Here is a 16,550-nt window from a genome sequence, read left to right as displayed (position 1 = left end):
CATCAGGGGGTCTGGGGACCATGGCTGAATTTTTCGCATGGATTTGGGGACCAATCACAGAACGAGGAGGGACGGCAAGACGATGATGCACTATTCGGAAGCATACGGAAGCTTGTAGTTTGTTTACAGATTTTAAAAAAACTTTTCTAAATAGTTTAGCTCGAAAGTTTACAGCGGTTACGTCATACATCATAGGATACGATTGATGCGATTGGCTGTGGCTACGTGCAGACGCATAAGACATTTGTAGCGCCCAATAAACGGCTATGAACGATCACAAACCACACCTCTCATACGTGAAAATGAATTGGTGATCCTCAGACTAAATATAACTTGTGATATTTTGTCTGCTGATAACCAGGCTACTATTTTCCTGTACTTTTTCTCACTTTTTTCAAAAATCTTTCCCCACTTTTTTCTCAATTTTTCCCGCATTCCTTGACAATGGAGATAAACTCGATATTGTAAATTTGCAAATCTTCCAAACAGCAGTTTTGACTTTATCTTGGGGCAACGGTGGCGCAGTACGTAGAGCGGGTCGTCTCGTGATCGGAAGGTCTGTGATCTCGGCTCCCGCAAATGCACACTGTCGTTGTGTCCTTGGGCAAGACAGCGCTACACAGTAAGGAACCGGTCACCCATTCACTCTCTTGTCCATTCACCAATGTACGCAGACACTGGAGGCAACTAGGGTGAAGGCCTGATTAAGGTTGAAAAGCGCTATATAAGTTGAGTCCATTGGCTATCTTGTAGACGATATATTGCCCACCTCTTCATCCAAACCCATTCTTTGATTACCCACTGCAAAAACAGCATTTCCTGTGTCATCATTAGGAGCATATTGTGTCTTTTGCTGGCAACCGTATGATCATAAATAGTTAAACAGTGTGCCCATTGCTGCCCAATTCTTATTTGATTGTATGCAGATGATGCGCCCTGTCCCACACCATTTGCAGCCCACTATTCATGCCTCTACCTTACCAGAAAAATCACTGTTAGCAATGTTTCTCCTGTCAGCCCGAGACCACGGCGCGCCAAAGGGTTGCTGCTTGTTTTGGTAGCTCCAGCAGAGCAGTGGGAGCAGGCAGCAGCAGAGGGAGAGTGGGAAAGGTGGAGGTCAAGACACGGCTCAGTTGTTTTGAAACTGTGAGACTCCAGTTACTGTTTGAGAGAGGCCCCTTCACTCCGCACCGCCCTGCCACAGCTGACTCCCATCGGACAGGCTAAATATTTAGGAATCGCACATTCTGGGGGAGTTTGTTAGCCGTTTGAAGCTTTCTTTAGGAGGAAGTAGTTTTTTTTCCCGTCATTCGTTTGGGCTTCCTCTTTCCAAAGGACACCCGCGATGGAGTTTTCTGTTTTAATGAAGACATCAACTACTAGTACTTAAAAATAGCTTTACTTATCTATTGTGCCGTAGTCAATGCGAGGATGTAGCTTTGCATCTTAAATTGCACGCTGGAATTTCTCGAATGTTGCTCGCATTTGACCATGACACAGAGGCAGGTTGCCGTTTTCCACTGATTTCTGTAAAGAGTGAAAGAATGCGTGCTGTTTTGGCGAGACTCGCGTGTGCGTGAGCTGCGGTAATGCCTCTCATGTGACGGGCTTCAGAGCGGATCATCTCAACAAGTGCAGCAAACACAAGGAAAACGCGCGACTGATTTATTATATTCTGTTGATCTTGGAAGGAGAAGTTCAGTATGGGTCGACCTAACTGTGTATTTAAGCATATTTATTATCAGACGGATTTAGGTTTCAGTTCAGATGTGGTATTTCTTATTGACTTTTCTTAAAGGCCCTATACCTGATTTTTTTGCTGGTGAATGAAAGTTGCTTGTCCATCAGTACATTACAAAAGCAGACATTTGTGTAAAAAATACCACTGTGCATCTTCTTATAAGGCACTTGTGGCTTCCTGTACAAAATAAATGTGTTTAATTCTCTCACCTCTAAAAAATTACGGAAGAACAAAGCGAAGCGCGGGATAAGTTAATCAAAATCAAGCCTCGAGCGATTCACCTCGGACAAAGCTCGGAGCGGCTTCGAACACCGGGAAACTCCCAGTACAGGGGCCGGGGCGTGCGGGCAGCGCTTTGTTTTGATTTAACCTCTTATGACCCACCTTAACCGAGCTCATTGTCTCCAGTTTGGCTTTACCCAAATCTAAAAGCTTCTAAACTGGAGCTAGGCCAGTGTAACACCTCATTTGAAAGCTAAGACCTAGAAAAATGATCTAAGCAGATCTTCTTCCTTGCGTGTTGTCACTTTTTTTTTTTTGCTTCTATTTTTCCCCCCCACTTTTTTGTTTGACCTTCATTGTTTTTGTTTGAGTTTTTGTCACATTTTTGTTCCTTTTTTGTTGCTCTTTTCTGGCTTTTAGCCACTTTTTTGATGAGTTTTTGTCACACTTTTTTTTGGTGGGCATTTTTTTTTTCTTCACCTTTTTAATTTTTGTTGCTCTTCTGTCCCTTTTTGACACATTTTTGTTGCTTTTTCGTACTCTTTTAGATTTGGGTAATGCCAAACTGGAGAAAATGTGCTCGGTTCAGGTGGGAGTGAAGAGGTTAAGAATAATATAAGCGGTAGTGGTTTGTCACGGTTCAGTTCGGTTCACAATGCAGGACCCAGGGTTTGGTGCGTCAGGGTCAGGGTTGCCAGGTCTGGGCAGCCAAACCCGGCCAAAAATATCTGAAAACCGCGGAAAACCCGCGGACATGCGGCGCGGCTGGAATTTTCAATATTGTTTATTAGTTAACAGAGCCCATGTGCTCCTGCGATGATGAGAAACCGCCCCTACTCCCCTCCCTTATTGAAAAAGCAGCTTGCAGAGCTTTGGATTTGCCTTCGAAATAGTGATTTTGATGAAGTCAACATTGATTACAGCAAGACAAAAAAACGCGGACAGTTTTTTTCACCCACGGAATGGCTTTAAAAACCGCCCAATTCAGGGTGCAAGTACAATATAAAAAGATTAAGCTGGTTTTGATATAAAATAGCCTAAATGTTCATCTTTCAGTTGTATTCAGAATAAAATTGGCAATTCTTTCTAGCCCACCCCACTTTATAATAACATGTGCCCCTGGGCTCACAATACAAAATCAAATAGAACAAAAAACTGTAGCGCTCTCAAGTAAAAAAAATAAAAAAATCTTGCAGTGCGGTGTAGGCCATGTGCTCGTTCAGTGATGAGTTTCAGTTTCGATTTCCATTCACGGCAGGTGAAGCACTCGCAGCAGCGCGTTTGATTTGAGGCTTGTGTTTACTTTGGGCTGTCCCTGAACAACATTATACTTGGACTTTTTTTGGAAACAAAGCTTTGCGCCCCGATTGTGACCAAGACTGGATATTACACATTTGTCTCGCGCGCTGGATCGATCATTTATCGCAGCCTGATCCCACCCTGGCCATCAGCAGGACTCGGAGAAACCTTTATAAAGACCGGTAGATTTAACTTTGCATGTCGTCAGTGACTACAGCCCTCAGTTTTAGCGGTAAGTGATGATGACACACGTGCGCTGTTTGGGAGCGCAGTACACACGCATGGCATGGAGCTTAAAGCTGTACTAAGTAACGTGTTTACCTTAATAAATCCTTTCCGTAGTCCCTGTGGGGGTAATACAAGTGTTTATGGGATGATTGGAGGGTCTTTCATCTCCCCCTGGTGTCTCTGGACAGAAAACCATGTTTGCAACTTGACTGCCACCGGTCCTGAGAAAGCAATACACACTAATGGAATCACGAAGAAGAAGCTAACATGCTAACGGGCAAAGCTAACTGCGGGCTAACGTCACTTTAAACAGTATTAACAGCCAAGTTTGAGTGAAAAAAATGTTTCCATTTTATAATTGGATGCACAGTGACCCTCTGTCCCTTCGCCTTTCCTGTCAGCGTAGTATTTACTCTCCAAGGCAACTAATAAGTTAAAAAATCGTAACTTGCTACGACACCTGCAGTTGCGCTTATGGCCTCTAGGGGGAAGAGTTACTTAGTACTGCTTTAAATATTAAGAAATGTATACTCAAATTTGCACCGTCACTTTCGTACAATGCATTGTTTCACCCCTAATAATCGACCTTATCAATTTTTATGTTCTTAATCAGAATCAGAATTGGTTTTATTGCAATTGTTCATGAACAGGGAACAGGTAAATGTAGGATAGGCTACCCGTAGGCCGCCATTCTCTTGAAATATTTGACGGCGCACAAAGAGAAAAGTGTTGTTGTTTTCAGTGCTGATGGCGCTTCAAGTGTATGTACAATATAGGCCTACACATCTTTCTTCATAAATTTAGTCGGTGTGGCTTATAAGGTGCTAAGGTGCATTCAGTTAAAGTGCATACAGATCAATAAATACCGTCATAATCAATCGTGAAATTACAGGCGACCGTGACAGTAGTGCCCTGGATCTTGTGACACATGCTCCAAAACTCAACCAGAACACAGAGTATGTTCCATAAAATTGTGTCAAGTTTTGTCAAAAAATAGGCTAAAAGAGACTACAATGGATTTAAATTGGGAAAACTATGACCAAAGCTGAAGCTGTCTTTGCAAATATGTGTAACCTCAGATAGAACTTGTAGGACCTCAGTGATAATGCAGTTTATTGTGGCTTCATGTCAATGTCAACTCTGCGATATGGAAGAATTCTACAATATATTGGAAAGTCTTTGCTCAGAATTACAGCAAAGAATTAGTATTACTAAACCAGAAGGGATGATGCACTTCAACAAGATGAATCACATTTGGGAACAACAATGAATAGAAATGTTTGGATATTGATTTTGCTTAATCGGATCAGGTGCATCCGACTAATCAGACCCAAAGTTGTTCGCCCATTACTTACGATAAGGAGACAGAGGTTGAGATAAGGAAGAAAGGTGCAAAGATTAAAACACGGGATAAACAAAATAAACAGCAAACCAGAAAATGCCAAAGCCACGAGTAAGCAGCTGATAATGAGAAGAGAGGGCTTTTTTGTTTCAGAATTTGGGTTGCGCTGACCTCAAATAACGTCTCTTCTAATGCTTCTGGGCTGTTCCTCCTGTCGTCCACCTTTGTGAAGTACTTTCGGTCTTAATTGGTGCAGCAATAAAATGTTTTTCAACCTTTGGAGGTCATAGGAGCTGCAGAAGTAAAGCAAGTGTTTGATAGAAAAAAAGCTAATGCTCTTAATTATCTCTCATTATAGAAATTGTTTATTCTTTAAATGGGCCTTTAGTGTTAGTGTTTAGCCCCTTCAAAACAGGAATTGGGAACATACAGTAGCTGTGAGGAGTGACCTTGCCTATATTCACCTGTTTCTCTGTTTTCTTTGCATAAACTGGCTTTAAAACTGCCAAATCACCACGTTGATTTACTTCGAACATACTGTGTAGGACTAAAGATGCACTGATCCAGCTTTTTTGTTTTTACCAATACTGGGGTTTGAGTGTCGATATCCGACATTTACCAATACCAAAAGTCAATAGTCAATAGTAAGTAATATTTTATTGTCATGATATTACAGATCAATTAGCAATGTTTTTTATTGACAAACTCTTGGATAAAGTTTTACAAGGATCCCTGGACTACAACACTAAATATCCTTGGCTATATGTCAGGCTTTAGGTTACATTAATATAAACAACTCACATAAAGTGATCTGATCACTACAAATATCTTAGTTCAGATTTCTTTATTAGGCTACTTTAGGTATTTCCAGGGTTGCCAGGTATGGGCAGCCAAACCCGGCAAAAAATATCTGAAAACCGCGGAAAACCCGCGGACATACGGCGCAGCTAGAATTTTCAATATTGTTTACTAGTTAGCAGAGCCCATGTGCTTCTACGATGATGAGAAACCACCCCTACTCCCCTCCCTTATTGAAAAAGCAGCTTACAGAGCCTTGGATTTGCCTTCGAAATAGTGATTTTGATCAATTCAACATTGATTACACTAAGGCAAAAAACCGCGGACAGTTTTTTTCACCCGCGGAATGGCTTTAAAAAACGCCCAATTCCGCGGTTTAACCGCGGACCTGGCAACCCTGGGTATTTCTATCATAGTTTCTGACTCAGCCATGATTAGTTTTTGTTAGCATTAGCTCCCGCTAGCTTTAGCATACGGATGCTAACCACGGATTTTTGCGCATCGATCAAAATACATTTGCGGAGGTTAAAACTGACACCCCTTTGAAATAATATGCAGCATACCCATATTTACTTAGATTTAGGAGCCAAATTGGGTATCGGTTCAGTATTATATATATATATTTGTAGCTAATTCCCCATATCATATATTTTCCAGTATCGGCTCCGATATCCGATGCCAGTATTGGATCGGTGCATCCCTATATAGGACTACTTTTCCTCTCCGTGTATAATTAAACCATTACCCAGTGTAGAAGTATGAGAATGCAGCTGTGGCTAAAAGTAGGAAAGAGGCCTATACAGTACGTTCCTCGTCTCACGTGCTTCATTTTCACACACAGTTAAGGATTTCATGAGAATTTCAGCTGCGCGTAAAGCATGACCGGAGCTGGAAATGTGCAGGCCTGCTGGTGTGTCCCAAGTCTCTCCGTGCAAGTCTATGAGTGAGGGAGAGAGTGAATATAAAGGGTCAGCGATCGTCCAGGGAACAATAAGGACCAGATGGTCAGTCTCCCCACCTGCCTCCGGCGCCTTTGTCCACTCCCAAACGCAGTTGTCGTGACTTGTGCCTTTTAAAGTCCGCACATTTTCAGAAACTCGCAGGAATTTCCTACTTTGAGGCAAAGCCAAAGTTTGGGGGGAAGAAAATGCTGCAATTTCATAGTTACTGACCAGCACAGAGGGGGAGAGTTACGGGACACAGGGGTTTGATGAAGGAAATACATGTTTTGGTCTGGATTCATTTAAGACTTTGCTTATACAGGGTTTTCCCGGGGCATTAAAAAGCAATAGCAATATAGCAAAATTAGACAAAAACAAGGATGAAAAAACACAAAAAGCAATAAAAATGTGACAAACTAGTGACAAAAATGGGTGACAAAAACACAACAAAAATGTGGCACAAATATTAATTCAAAGGTGACGTAAAAGCAATGAAAAAAAAATCAAAAAAGTGACTACAACGAGGAAAAACATCCTTCTGGATCAGTTTTGTAGGTCTTAGCTTTCAAATGAGGCGTTACACTGGCCTATAGACTGTAACATAAGGTGGGGTTAAAAAGCATTAAATTATAGAGCCCATTTCCAACTGGCATTATGTCTAGATTTCTTGGAAAATAATAACACTCTCAGCAAAATTTACTGCATTAGTCGGTTAAATACGAAATTGGGGTCAAAAACACATTCAGCTGCTGTTTTGGCTCAAATTTTACACCATTTTTTGTAGGGCTGAAACGACTAATCAATTAATCGATTATAGAAATAGTTCCAAATGATTTTAGTGATTGATTAATTGTTTTCTGGTTAACACAGCCACGAAAAGGGTATATTGAGTGTTTTGTAGATTGTGAATTTCAAAATATTATTTGTCTATGTCTCGGGACAATTATCCAATCAGAAATCAGAATTAGCTCCAGTCCAGATCCTATAGTTTAAAGCAGTTTGGAAATAAACATAAGTAAACTCTGTCTCACTTCCTGAATCCCTTGTGCAGCTTTGGGCAAACCAACTTCAATTGTCGTGGCTTTGTTTGGCCTCCTGCCAACATTCACATTAAGTTTACTCCATCAGCACGTACTCGAGTGGCATCACTTCAGCTTTATGTGAGGAAAAGTTTGGAAGTAAACAGTTTGCGCCTTTAACAACCAAGCGATACAAATAACCATTCAAAGAAAGTTTATTTATATAGCATTTTACGATACAAAGGTAGACTTCGCTTCACAGAAAGATCAAACAATTTAAAAACAGAATTACAACATCCTAGGTATAATTCAGTAAGTCCGTGGTAAATTTACAGAATCTGCAGATCAATCAATTACCCAAATAATCCTTAGTTGCAGCAGTCATTTTTTGTAACCAATATCCTTTTGAATATCAAAATAATATTTTTTTCTTTAGTATTTGAGCACAAAAATGGCCATAAAAGCATTAAATGTGACTTGATGCTTCCTTAATAAACCGTGTTATAGATGAAAATGGAACGGTCATCCTGCAATCATGTGACCTGAATTAGACGCCCGATACATTTTAATTGTAGTCGAAATTGTAGTAGCAGCAGAAGCACATAAGTGAGGTGGGATTCTTCCACAAACAACCACTTGCCGTCATTTGTGAGGCACAGGTTTTTTTCCCCTCTGTATGATCCTAAAAAAGTAGTTGTAACAGTACACACAGTAGCACAGGAAGTATTAATTGCTGTAGTGGTGGTGTAGTACCAGTATATCTTTAAGTACTTGCAGGTAAAGATCAAGCTATTTTTACATTTATATTGACTTGTGTAAGAACCTTGTGAAGTCCATAATGATCATTAATAATTAGTACAATATTTCACAATGAGGTAAGGTGCTCAAAAACTTGCAGCAAAAGCTTGAATTCCTGCATAAATTGAACCAAACTTTTTCAAACCCCACTCTTGCGTTATGAGTTTCCCAAATCATTCTCCCATCTCGCTTTCACTTCAGGTTTTTCTCTTCGTTTTAAAACCACACATTTCAAACAACTTCCGTTTCACACGCTCGAGCCGACCGCATGTGCCAGACTTTGCTGCGACACTTATTTGGAGAGGCCCCGCCCGGAGCAGAGTCCAGCTGTGACTGACATGAGAACGAGAGAGGGGCGTGGCACCGGGAGAGGCGTGTGATCGAGTGATGGGTGCCAACTTGTGCGGATATAAGTGTTCCTGCCAGAGAGTACCAGGGAAAGCCCATTGGAGGGATGGGTGTGGCACATGGCAAGCGTTCATCCTTTGCTTCAAATATCGTTAGAACAATATCCATATCACAATATCCATATCACCATATATCGCTGATTGACTGAGATTTGCACATGCACACACTCGATCAGTTCCATTCTTGCCTTGTTTTGGTAACAATCGAGTATTTTAAGACATGTTCTGACAAAATTGCTTTGGATTTTTGTTTAAATGTAATGGAACATGCTGTGATGAATAGGCCTGTCACAATAATTACTACAATTAATTAAAGATAAGCAACATATTTTTGGGCTTAATATTTATCATTTGTTGGTTCTCAATAATCATTTAGAAAGACATTTACTAATATTATACCAAACTTCAAATTTTGTTATCGTGACTGGCAGGGTTGAAATGGTTTGGTAAATTATGGCAGTAATGTCACAATATTCAACACTGTTTGCGAATATCTCATGGATTTCTCATATTGTACAGTTCATTGCAGTAAATATTGTCATTGTGAAGGATTCTCACAAGGCAATGGTGATAGAAGGCTAACACAAAGTTTGGATTACGCTGGTCTAAAACAGGGCTGTGATGGACATAAACCTGGACTAAACTGTGCTTAAACTGAGTGCACTGTACACCTACACAAGACCACTCTTTAGTCTTAAATTACTTTACAAACAGTGAATGCAATCACATCTAAAGTGATACTCAACATTACAATTTGAGAACCACTGGTCCGTGGGGAAAATGAATAAAGAATGTTTTTCTTTGCGGGTTAGACTGTGCTGGTTGAGACTTAGCTGCCTTGGTTGATATCGTTCCTTTAGAGCCTGAAGAGAAAGAGTTCATGGCACAGACCACACACTGAAACTCTAGTGAAACTGGTTTTGACTTTGACAGTGGCTCTGCACATAATGGCCCACTGTATTCAAACTTACACAAAGAAAACCCCCTTCAGGGATCAATACGGCCGCGCATGACTCCTTTTATTGTCCTCATAAAAGACCGCTATAGGCTCCGAGTGCTCTCGTGTCCTCGCTTTAATTTGTGGTTTGCTACAGTCGGCCTTTTGGTCTACTTTGTAACTCTGCCTCTTCAATGACTCTACGGGGAGAGTCACTATACTATTCCACGTTATGCTGTGATTATGTTGCTAATATCTGTTTAAAGAAAGATCATCACTTCAAATCACTTTTCATGGTTAAGGTGCACTATCGACATTTAATGATGCTCTGATATGAATGAACATGCTTGAACAATTGTGATGTTATGGAGATGGCCTTGAAGTTTCAGTAATACCATGTCTTCCCTGAGAAAGCCATTGTAAAAAGATCAAATTAAGTTCTAAGTTACTGAGTTAAAGAAAATGTAATTTCATAAAGCAGCGAGTCTCAAACTGTGGTGTATTTGAGCTTCTTGAGGTGGTAATCAGTTTTAAAATTCTTTTTTTTGTGCTTTTTCTAGTTAAAACCTGGTTCACACCCAATTTAGATTCATTCACTCAAAATTTGATCTAGTTTAAACCCTTTCAGACCTGGTTTAGTCCAGATTTTATCTTGATCTCGGCCTGGTGGAACTTGCCAGATCAAAGATAAATTGGTACTTATTAAAAAGGTTGAGAACCACCATCATACATCCCTCAAATAGACTGTAAATTAACAATAGACTAATCTTTGCCTCCCTCTGTCTGGAGATGTAATAGAATGGTGAATTGGTCAAATAAACATTATTTTTAATGATGCTTTTCAGTAAAATATTTGAATTTGAGAGAATTTTAGCTCCATTTTGAGCACAACATGCTATGAATCACTAAAAATCAGAATTAAATTGATCATTTTGTAAAATAATTTGGTAGAATAGAGGTAGGAGTACTCAGAGAATAAATAAACGACTCAATCACTGCTCTAATGGACTTTCTTTTTAAACATTATTGACCCTTTAAGCCAATATTTAACATATACTATGGCTTGTCATTCAGGTCTCCACGTGTTTGTCCTAACATCGCAACTTCGTGCTTATATTTCCTTTCGTCATCTTTATTTTGATTTCCCCACCCAGCCAAACTGCTAGCATGAATGAGCTTCAGTTAGCTTGGAGCCAACCTCACTTAGTCCATTCTTAATTTACAGTCCATTCTGTCCGGCTGGCAAATAGCTGCTGAAATTGCTGCACCGTTTGCTCTACAAATTCATAAACTGTACACAAGTTTTAAATTGTTTCAGCCTAGTCCTGTCTTCATCAAAAACTACCAACTGTACGACGAGAAACCATTTTGTTTACTTCTCACTTGACGTCATTTGGTCTAAATTAACTCAACTGAATCCATTGAGCTCTTGTCTTTTGAAGTCTCCAAGTCCGATCCACTCAGACGGCCTTTTGTCCTGCTCTCAATGTTTGTGTCCTGGCAGCGGCACTATAATTACTCCTGGAGACTTGGGCTGAGCGATATGTGGCAAAAATATCCGACGACGAGTTTTCTGACGTTTCGCTATTAGATTGTGTGAACAGTCAACATTATAGACACGTCCAGGAGCAGCAACATTGAAGCAAACACTGAAATATGAACTGCTAAACTGATACAAGAATCACGTGCATTCAAGAACGTGTTTGTATGTCTTTGTTTCAGGGTTTAGCAGGTTTTGTACATGTTTATACAGATACAAGAACGTTTTATGAAGACGACGTTACACTCAAGCAATTCGTGATTTGCTAATTGCGACGACTGATTTCCTTTGGGGTTGGACATTTCCGGAGACTCACCTCCCATCCCCCCCATTCTCTCCGCTGGGATGGAGAATGACACTGTGGGCTATTTTCTGGTACTTTATTAATAACCTGTCCGATTAGGTGCCTCGAGCTGTGTCTTTGAACACTACGCTGTAGAAAGCACGAGAGGGAAATGGAAAAGATTTGGCAAAGGAGCTGCATCATAAGGTTGAAACCCTCAAGCACGGATCACATGTTGACTGAACATTAAAAAAAAAAGACTAAATCTGGCTCCTTGGTTGTCTCATATAATTTTTACTATCCTTGTTGGAGATTGTGGCCAGGCGTTTTATTTGAGTTTGTTTTTCTGAAGCAGCAACAGATGTTGGTTGAAAGAAGTGAATTGCATTGATTGTGATTGCAAGTTGTAGCTGTTGTAGTTTGCCATATAATTGAAGTGGTGATGTATTGGTTTAAAGTATTGCTGCGATAAACTGAAAAGTTGGTTTAAACCTGTCCAGATGCATTAACATTTGAACAAAGACAAAATGTGAACTGCTATGCAAACACAAACATCACACACGTTGGTTACAGAGTTGCAAAGTTTTAATTATCATAACGAAGAATAATTTTGAATCAATTTGATGGTACAGATTTGGAATAGGATGTTAGAAATTAAACGTTATCATAAAGATCCGCCATTTAAAGTAAGTAACTCATGCCCCTAGAGGCCATAAGCGCCACTGCAGGTGTTGTAGCGTATTGCATTTTTTTACTCATTAATTGTCCGTGAGAGTAAATACTACAATGACAAGATAAGAGATAATTTATTTTTACTCAAACTTGGCTGTAAATACTGTTTTAGTGGCGCTAGCCCACAGTTAGCTTTGCCCGTTAGCCTGTTAGCTTCTTCTTCGTGATTCTAATTGTGTGTATTGCGTCTCCGACCCGGAGCAGAGAAAGGGAGTCCCCAAAGGGACTACGGAAAGGATTTAGCAAGGTAAACAAGATACTTAGTTCTTCTTTAAGGGGGAATAGACATAAACATTAGCTGAGTACAGTAAGGAACATTTTGAGAAAGAGCCACAGAAAGACCATCAGATGCTGGGTCATTACAGTACTCTACATTTTAAAATCACCAGTCGTTTATTGATGTGGAATGTGGCAGAAATCGACAGCACAATCCAGAACTCCATAGTGTTTTGCACTCGCCGCTGACTTGAGCTTGGAGTACAGTGTGCAGCTCTGACCCCAGCCCTCACCTCCACTGCCCTCTCTTCTATTCCAGGCACCATCCGTCCGGTGAGGAGGAGCTTCTATGACCCCACGTCCGCTCCGGGGCAGGGCTGTCAGTGGGAGTGGGAGAACGACGCGGGGACGTGGACGCCGTACGACATGGAGGTGGCCATCGCCATAGAAGCCGCCCACAGCCGCCAGCAGACCTGCCTAGACCTGACGCCCCTCGGGTTCTGCTACCTCATCGACTACCAGAGCATGACCCAGGTGAGACAGGTCAGACTGAAACTTCATTCACTTATAAATGTTGGTTCATGTGGGGTGCAACTGAGGGAAAAGCTTGATGTTTGTATTAATAAAGTTTGATTTAGGCGTATCTATCTCAGCTCACACTTGTTGGTTTGAGGACTGTTTACTCACGATAAGTGCAATTAATGTAAAGATTACAGCACAGACTATTGCAGTTTAAAGTGAACTTCTCTACAGTATGTCTTTAATCTGATTATAGTTTAGGCCAACTTTAATCTTTCAGGTTTAGTCCCAAATTCCAGGACCTGCAGGAACCATGATGCTGTTGTCAATAAAATGTATAGTAGTTGTTTGTTTTACGGAGGCTGGTGTAAGTTCCCAGTAAGCCTTATAGCTGTTTGTGATGTTTGTTTAAACTTTTCAGGCCGTCCTAGTAAAATGTGTTTGACTCTGAGGAAGACACTTCAGGAGCAGTGAAATGTTTACTCAGCATTGTGTTTGTTCTGGGCAGGTCAACAGGCAGAGCCAGAGGTGCCGTAGGATCCAGAGGAGAGCGGACTTGGCCTATCCTCTGGTGTCAGGACCCCTGCCCAAGGGGGGAGGGTCGGGGGGAGGCCTGACCGGAGCCCTGCTGGGTGTGGGGGTCTCAGGGGCCAGTGTGGTGGGAGGGAGCTCGGTTTATCCCAACGGGGGAGTGCCGCCCTCGAGCCTGGGGCAGCCCTGCTCCTGTCAGCAGTGCATGCTTGTGCTGAGTGTGAAGTCCAACACAGGGGGCGCTATGGGGGCACAGACTCTGGGCAGGCGCTCTTTGACCATGCAGCGGCCGAAAAACATAGTCCCCGCTACAGGCCGGTCACTGAGCCCCTCTAAATCTGCCACTTTGGGCCGCGGGCAGCTGCAGACACAGGGGTACTACCAGACGCTGCCGCACGGTTTGGCCATCTCCAGAAACACTGCATCCGAAAGGACCAACGCGCAGCTGTTCGCCCAGTCAATGGCCGCGCTCACCGTTGGGACGTCCACTCTGGGCATCTCGTCTTCCAATAGGCCTCCGCCCCCTTCACTCCCGCCCCCTCAACCCCCAACATCCAATCAGAACCCCCCGTCCCTTCCAGCCAAACTCTCTTCATCCTCAGCCCACGATACAGTGCCAATCGCCACATTGATCACTCCCGCCAACAACGTGACCTCGCCCCCTTCACCTGTGCCGTCGCCGTCGCCCATGGTGTTGAAGCCACAGCGGGCGCCGTCATCCGCGGCAACTGTGTGCCACGCCCCTCTGCCCCAGAGGTCCAGTTTAGCCGGACTGAGCCGCCCAGCGCTACAGCGGATCGCCATGGCCCAGTCCAGAGCGCTCATCGCTTCAGGGTGAGTCCACTGCAACATTTATACTTGTTTCACTTCAGGAAGAATCCGTCAGGAATCTTTACACTCTTAAGATTACATTTTATCACCTTTGTACAAAACACAAAGAGACAAAATACATTCCTGTTGCATTTTATCATTGTTTTCCTCCAACGTTCTTGTCTGGCTGTGGATCTATTGATTGCACTTCGTTGCATTGACTCACTGAGATGTTTTGTCTGTTTTTTTGTTGCCTCTTTGGATTTTTACGCAATTCCGGGCAATCATGTGTGTATTTGCCTTTTGGCCAAGCTCACGCTAACTGGGTTTAGTGCTTTGATCAATGCTTCAGAGGGAATTTCAGCCAATTGATCATTTGAATTGTTCAAAAACAGTTACATCATCTATCTGTCATTACATTCCATGACAGCATGGGACCCACAGCAGTGGCGAAACAAATTAAACTGGTTCATCCTTGATTATGTGCTACAAAACGCTGTCTTTACAAGTTGTCTGAGTTATAGTTTTCAGTGTACTGTGTAATCTTCTTGAATCAGTCTAAATACTTGGCTTTAGTCTCACTGTTGTCAGCTAAACATCGTCTAATTTCTAGTTTAAAGTTTCAATTACTAACGCTCATCTCGTCTCTGCGTAAATCCCATATCTTGCCAAATCCAAACACAATCCCTTTTCAAGTCTGTACAGGCTTAGGCTTTCGCTAACAAAAAAGCACCAATTTGACACTCTGCGTGTTTCCAGTTTCAAGTACAAACACGCTAAAAAATCCTTACGGGGAGAAACCAGTTGGGACATGCTTGTCGATACTAGCAGGTGCCTTAACCTAAATATGTGTTACCTCCTCTGCAATTTGAGCCAATTACTATTACTTTTTGTTACACTGTTGAGCTCTCGTGTCGTTGATTCAAACATGAAACTAGCAGCAGCAGATGTGTGAGTCATACGGTTCAAATGGGCAGGTTGTTATTCTGTCATTTTTCATGATTATGGGATCAAGCCGTTACGTTCGCACCTTCAGTTAATTCCCCCCTCTCTACTGAAAATATTTAAGCATCAAGAGCTTGGTAGCTTTCCCCCAATATCTTTGTTTACTTTATTTAGCGCTTTATTGATCCAGAGATTAGTATCGGATCAAGACATTTTAAAAGTACAGTATTCGACTTGATTGCATTAGGGCAATACGACATGCCCCAAGCGCTGCTAAGCTGACGACATCCGCAAATGGTGCATTATTCAAAGGCGCTGAACCCATTTTCAAACTAATTTTTAGCAGAAGAGCGAAATTATATTTGCCTCTTTGGAATATATTGGCTTTGCAGATGCTTGTGTGAAGACGTGTGCAGCATATTATGAACTGTTTTTAGCGAGTGTGAACCTAGAAGTAGCGCTGATGCTGAAAACAACTACCCCGGTGCAGGCTGGGCATCCTAAGCCTTACTACAACTATCAGTTTTAACTTGACTAGCGCCTTTTTAAAAACAGGAAAAATTGAGGACATGGCCTTTAAATTAACATGCAAAAATATCAAACTTTTTGAAGAACCTCATGCCCCGTTCCCTTAGTAGGCTTCGCTTAATGATGTCCTTGAATTGCAAACACAGTTAATGAAAAACAAGTGGAGTGGTTGAGTAGGAGGGTCTTTACGCTGAGAGCCAGGGCTGAGTCCAAAATCCCATCACAAATGTCCCGGGCCCCTCTCCAAACGCTTTTGGATCTAACCCCGTTCTGAGCACATCTTGAGTTTGTCCGTTCCTGACTTAAGCTCTCGTTATGAAGGGATAGAAGTGGAATACAACGTCTCGGTGGTGCCATGCACTCGTTTGGCTAATTGGTTGAAATTTGGATTGTTGGCTTTTTATCTTCTGACAAAACTAAAAGACTCAATCATTAAAGTCCGAACCACAAGACATGGTGCAGTCTTATCTTTTCCGTAAGTGTCCACCGACCCTGCATGTCCATGTGTGAAGCGCCGTCTGTTTTAGCTGAGGCTGGGAGAACAAGAACTGCAGTGAAGGCCACGGCCCGGGTCAGCGGCACCTCCTCCCTCTCGCTCTTTCTAATAGCGCCAGATGTAGCAACAACAGACATCTTTTGGGACTTAAGATTGATGTGTTCTCAAATATATTGGATTAATCTGCTAATACCCCTTTTATGAAGCCGCATAATACA

The 16,550-nt window shown here is 41.9% G+C and overlaps 1 protein-coding gene across 3 annotated transcripts in view; it reads left to right on the top strand.

Annotated features, from left to right (window-relative positions):
• LOC306960800 (E3 ubiquitin-protein ligase DTX4-like) overlaps positions 1-16,550 on the top strand; it is a 54,995-nt gene that overhangs the window by 12,623 nt on the left and 25,822 nt on the right. For 2 of the 3 annotated variants that reach the window (XM_079553361.1, XM_079553359.1), the window contains exons 3-4: positions 12,823-13,046; positions 13,531-14,387. In XM_079553361.1, coding sequence (XP_079409487.1) covers positions 12,823-13,046; positions 13,531-14,387 — 1,081 coding nt within the window. The remainder of the gene's footprint in view (positions 1-12,822; positions 13,047-13,530; positions 14,388-16,550) is intronic. The other variant, XM_079553360.1, reaches the window with a different exon arrangement.

This window comes from Gobius niger (genome assembly GCF_951799975.1).
Source record: "Gobius niger genome assembly, chromosome: 3".
Taxonomy (NCBI): domain Eukaryota; kingdom Metazoa; phylum Chordata; class Actinopteri; order Gobiiformes; family Gobiidae; genus Gobius; species Gobius niger.
Note: the sequence above shows the minus strand (reverse complement) of the source record. Positions and strands in the feature narration are given on the sequence as shown.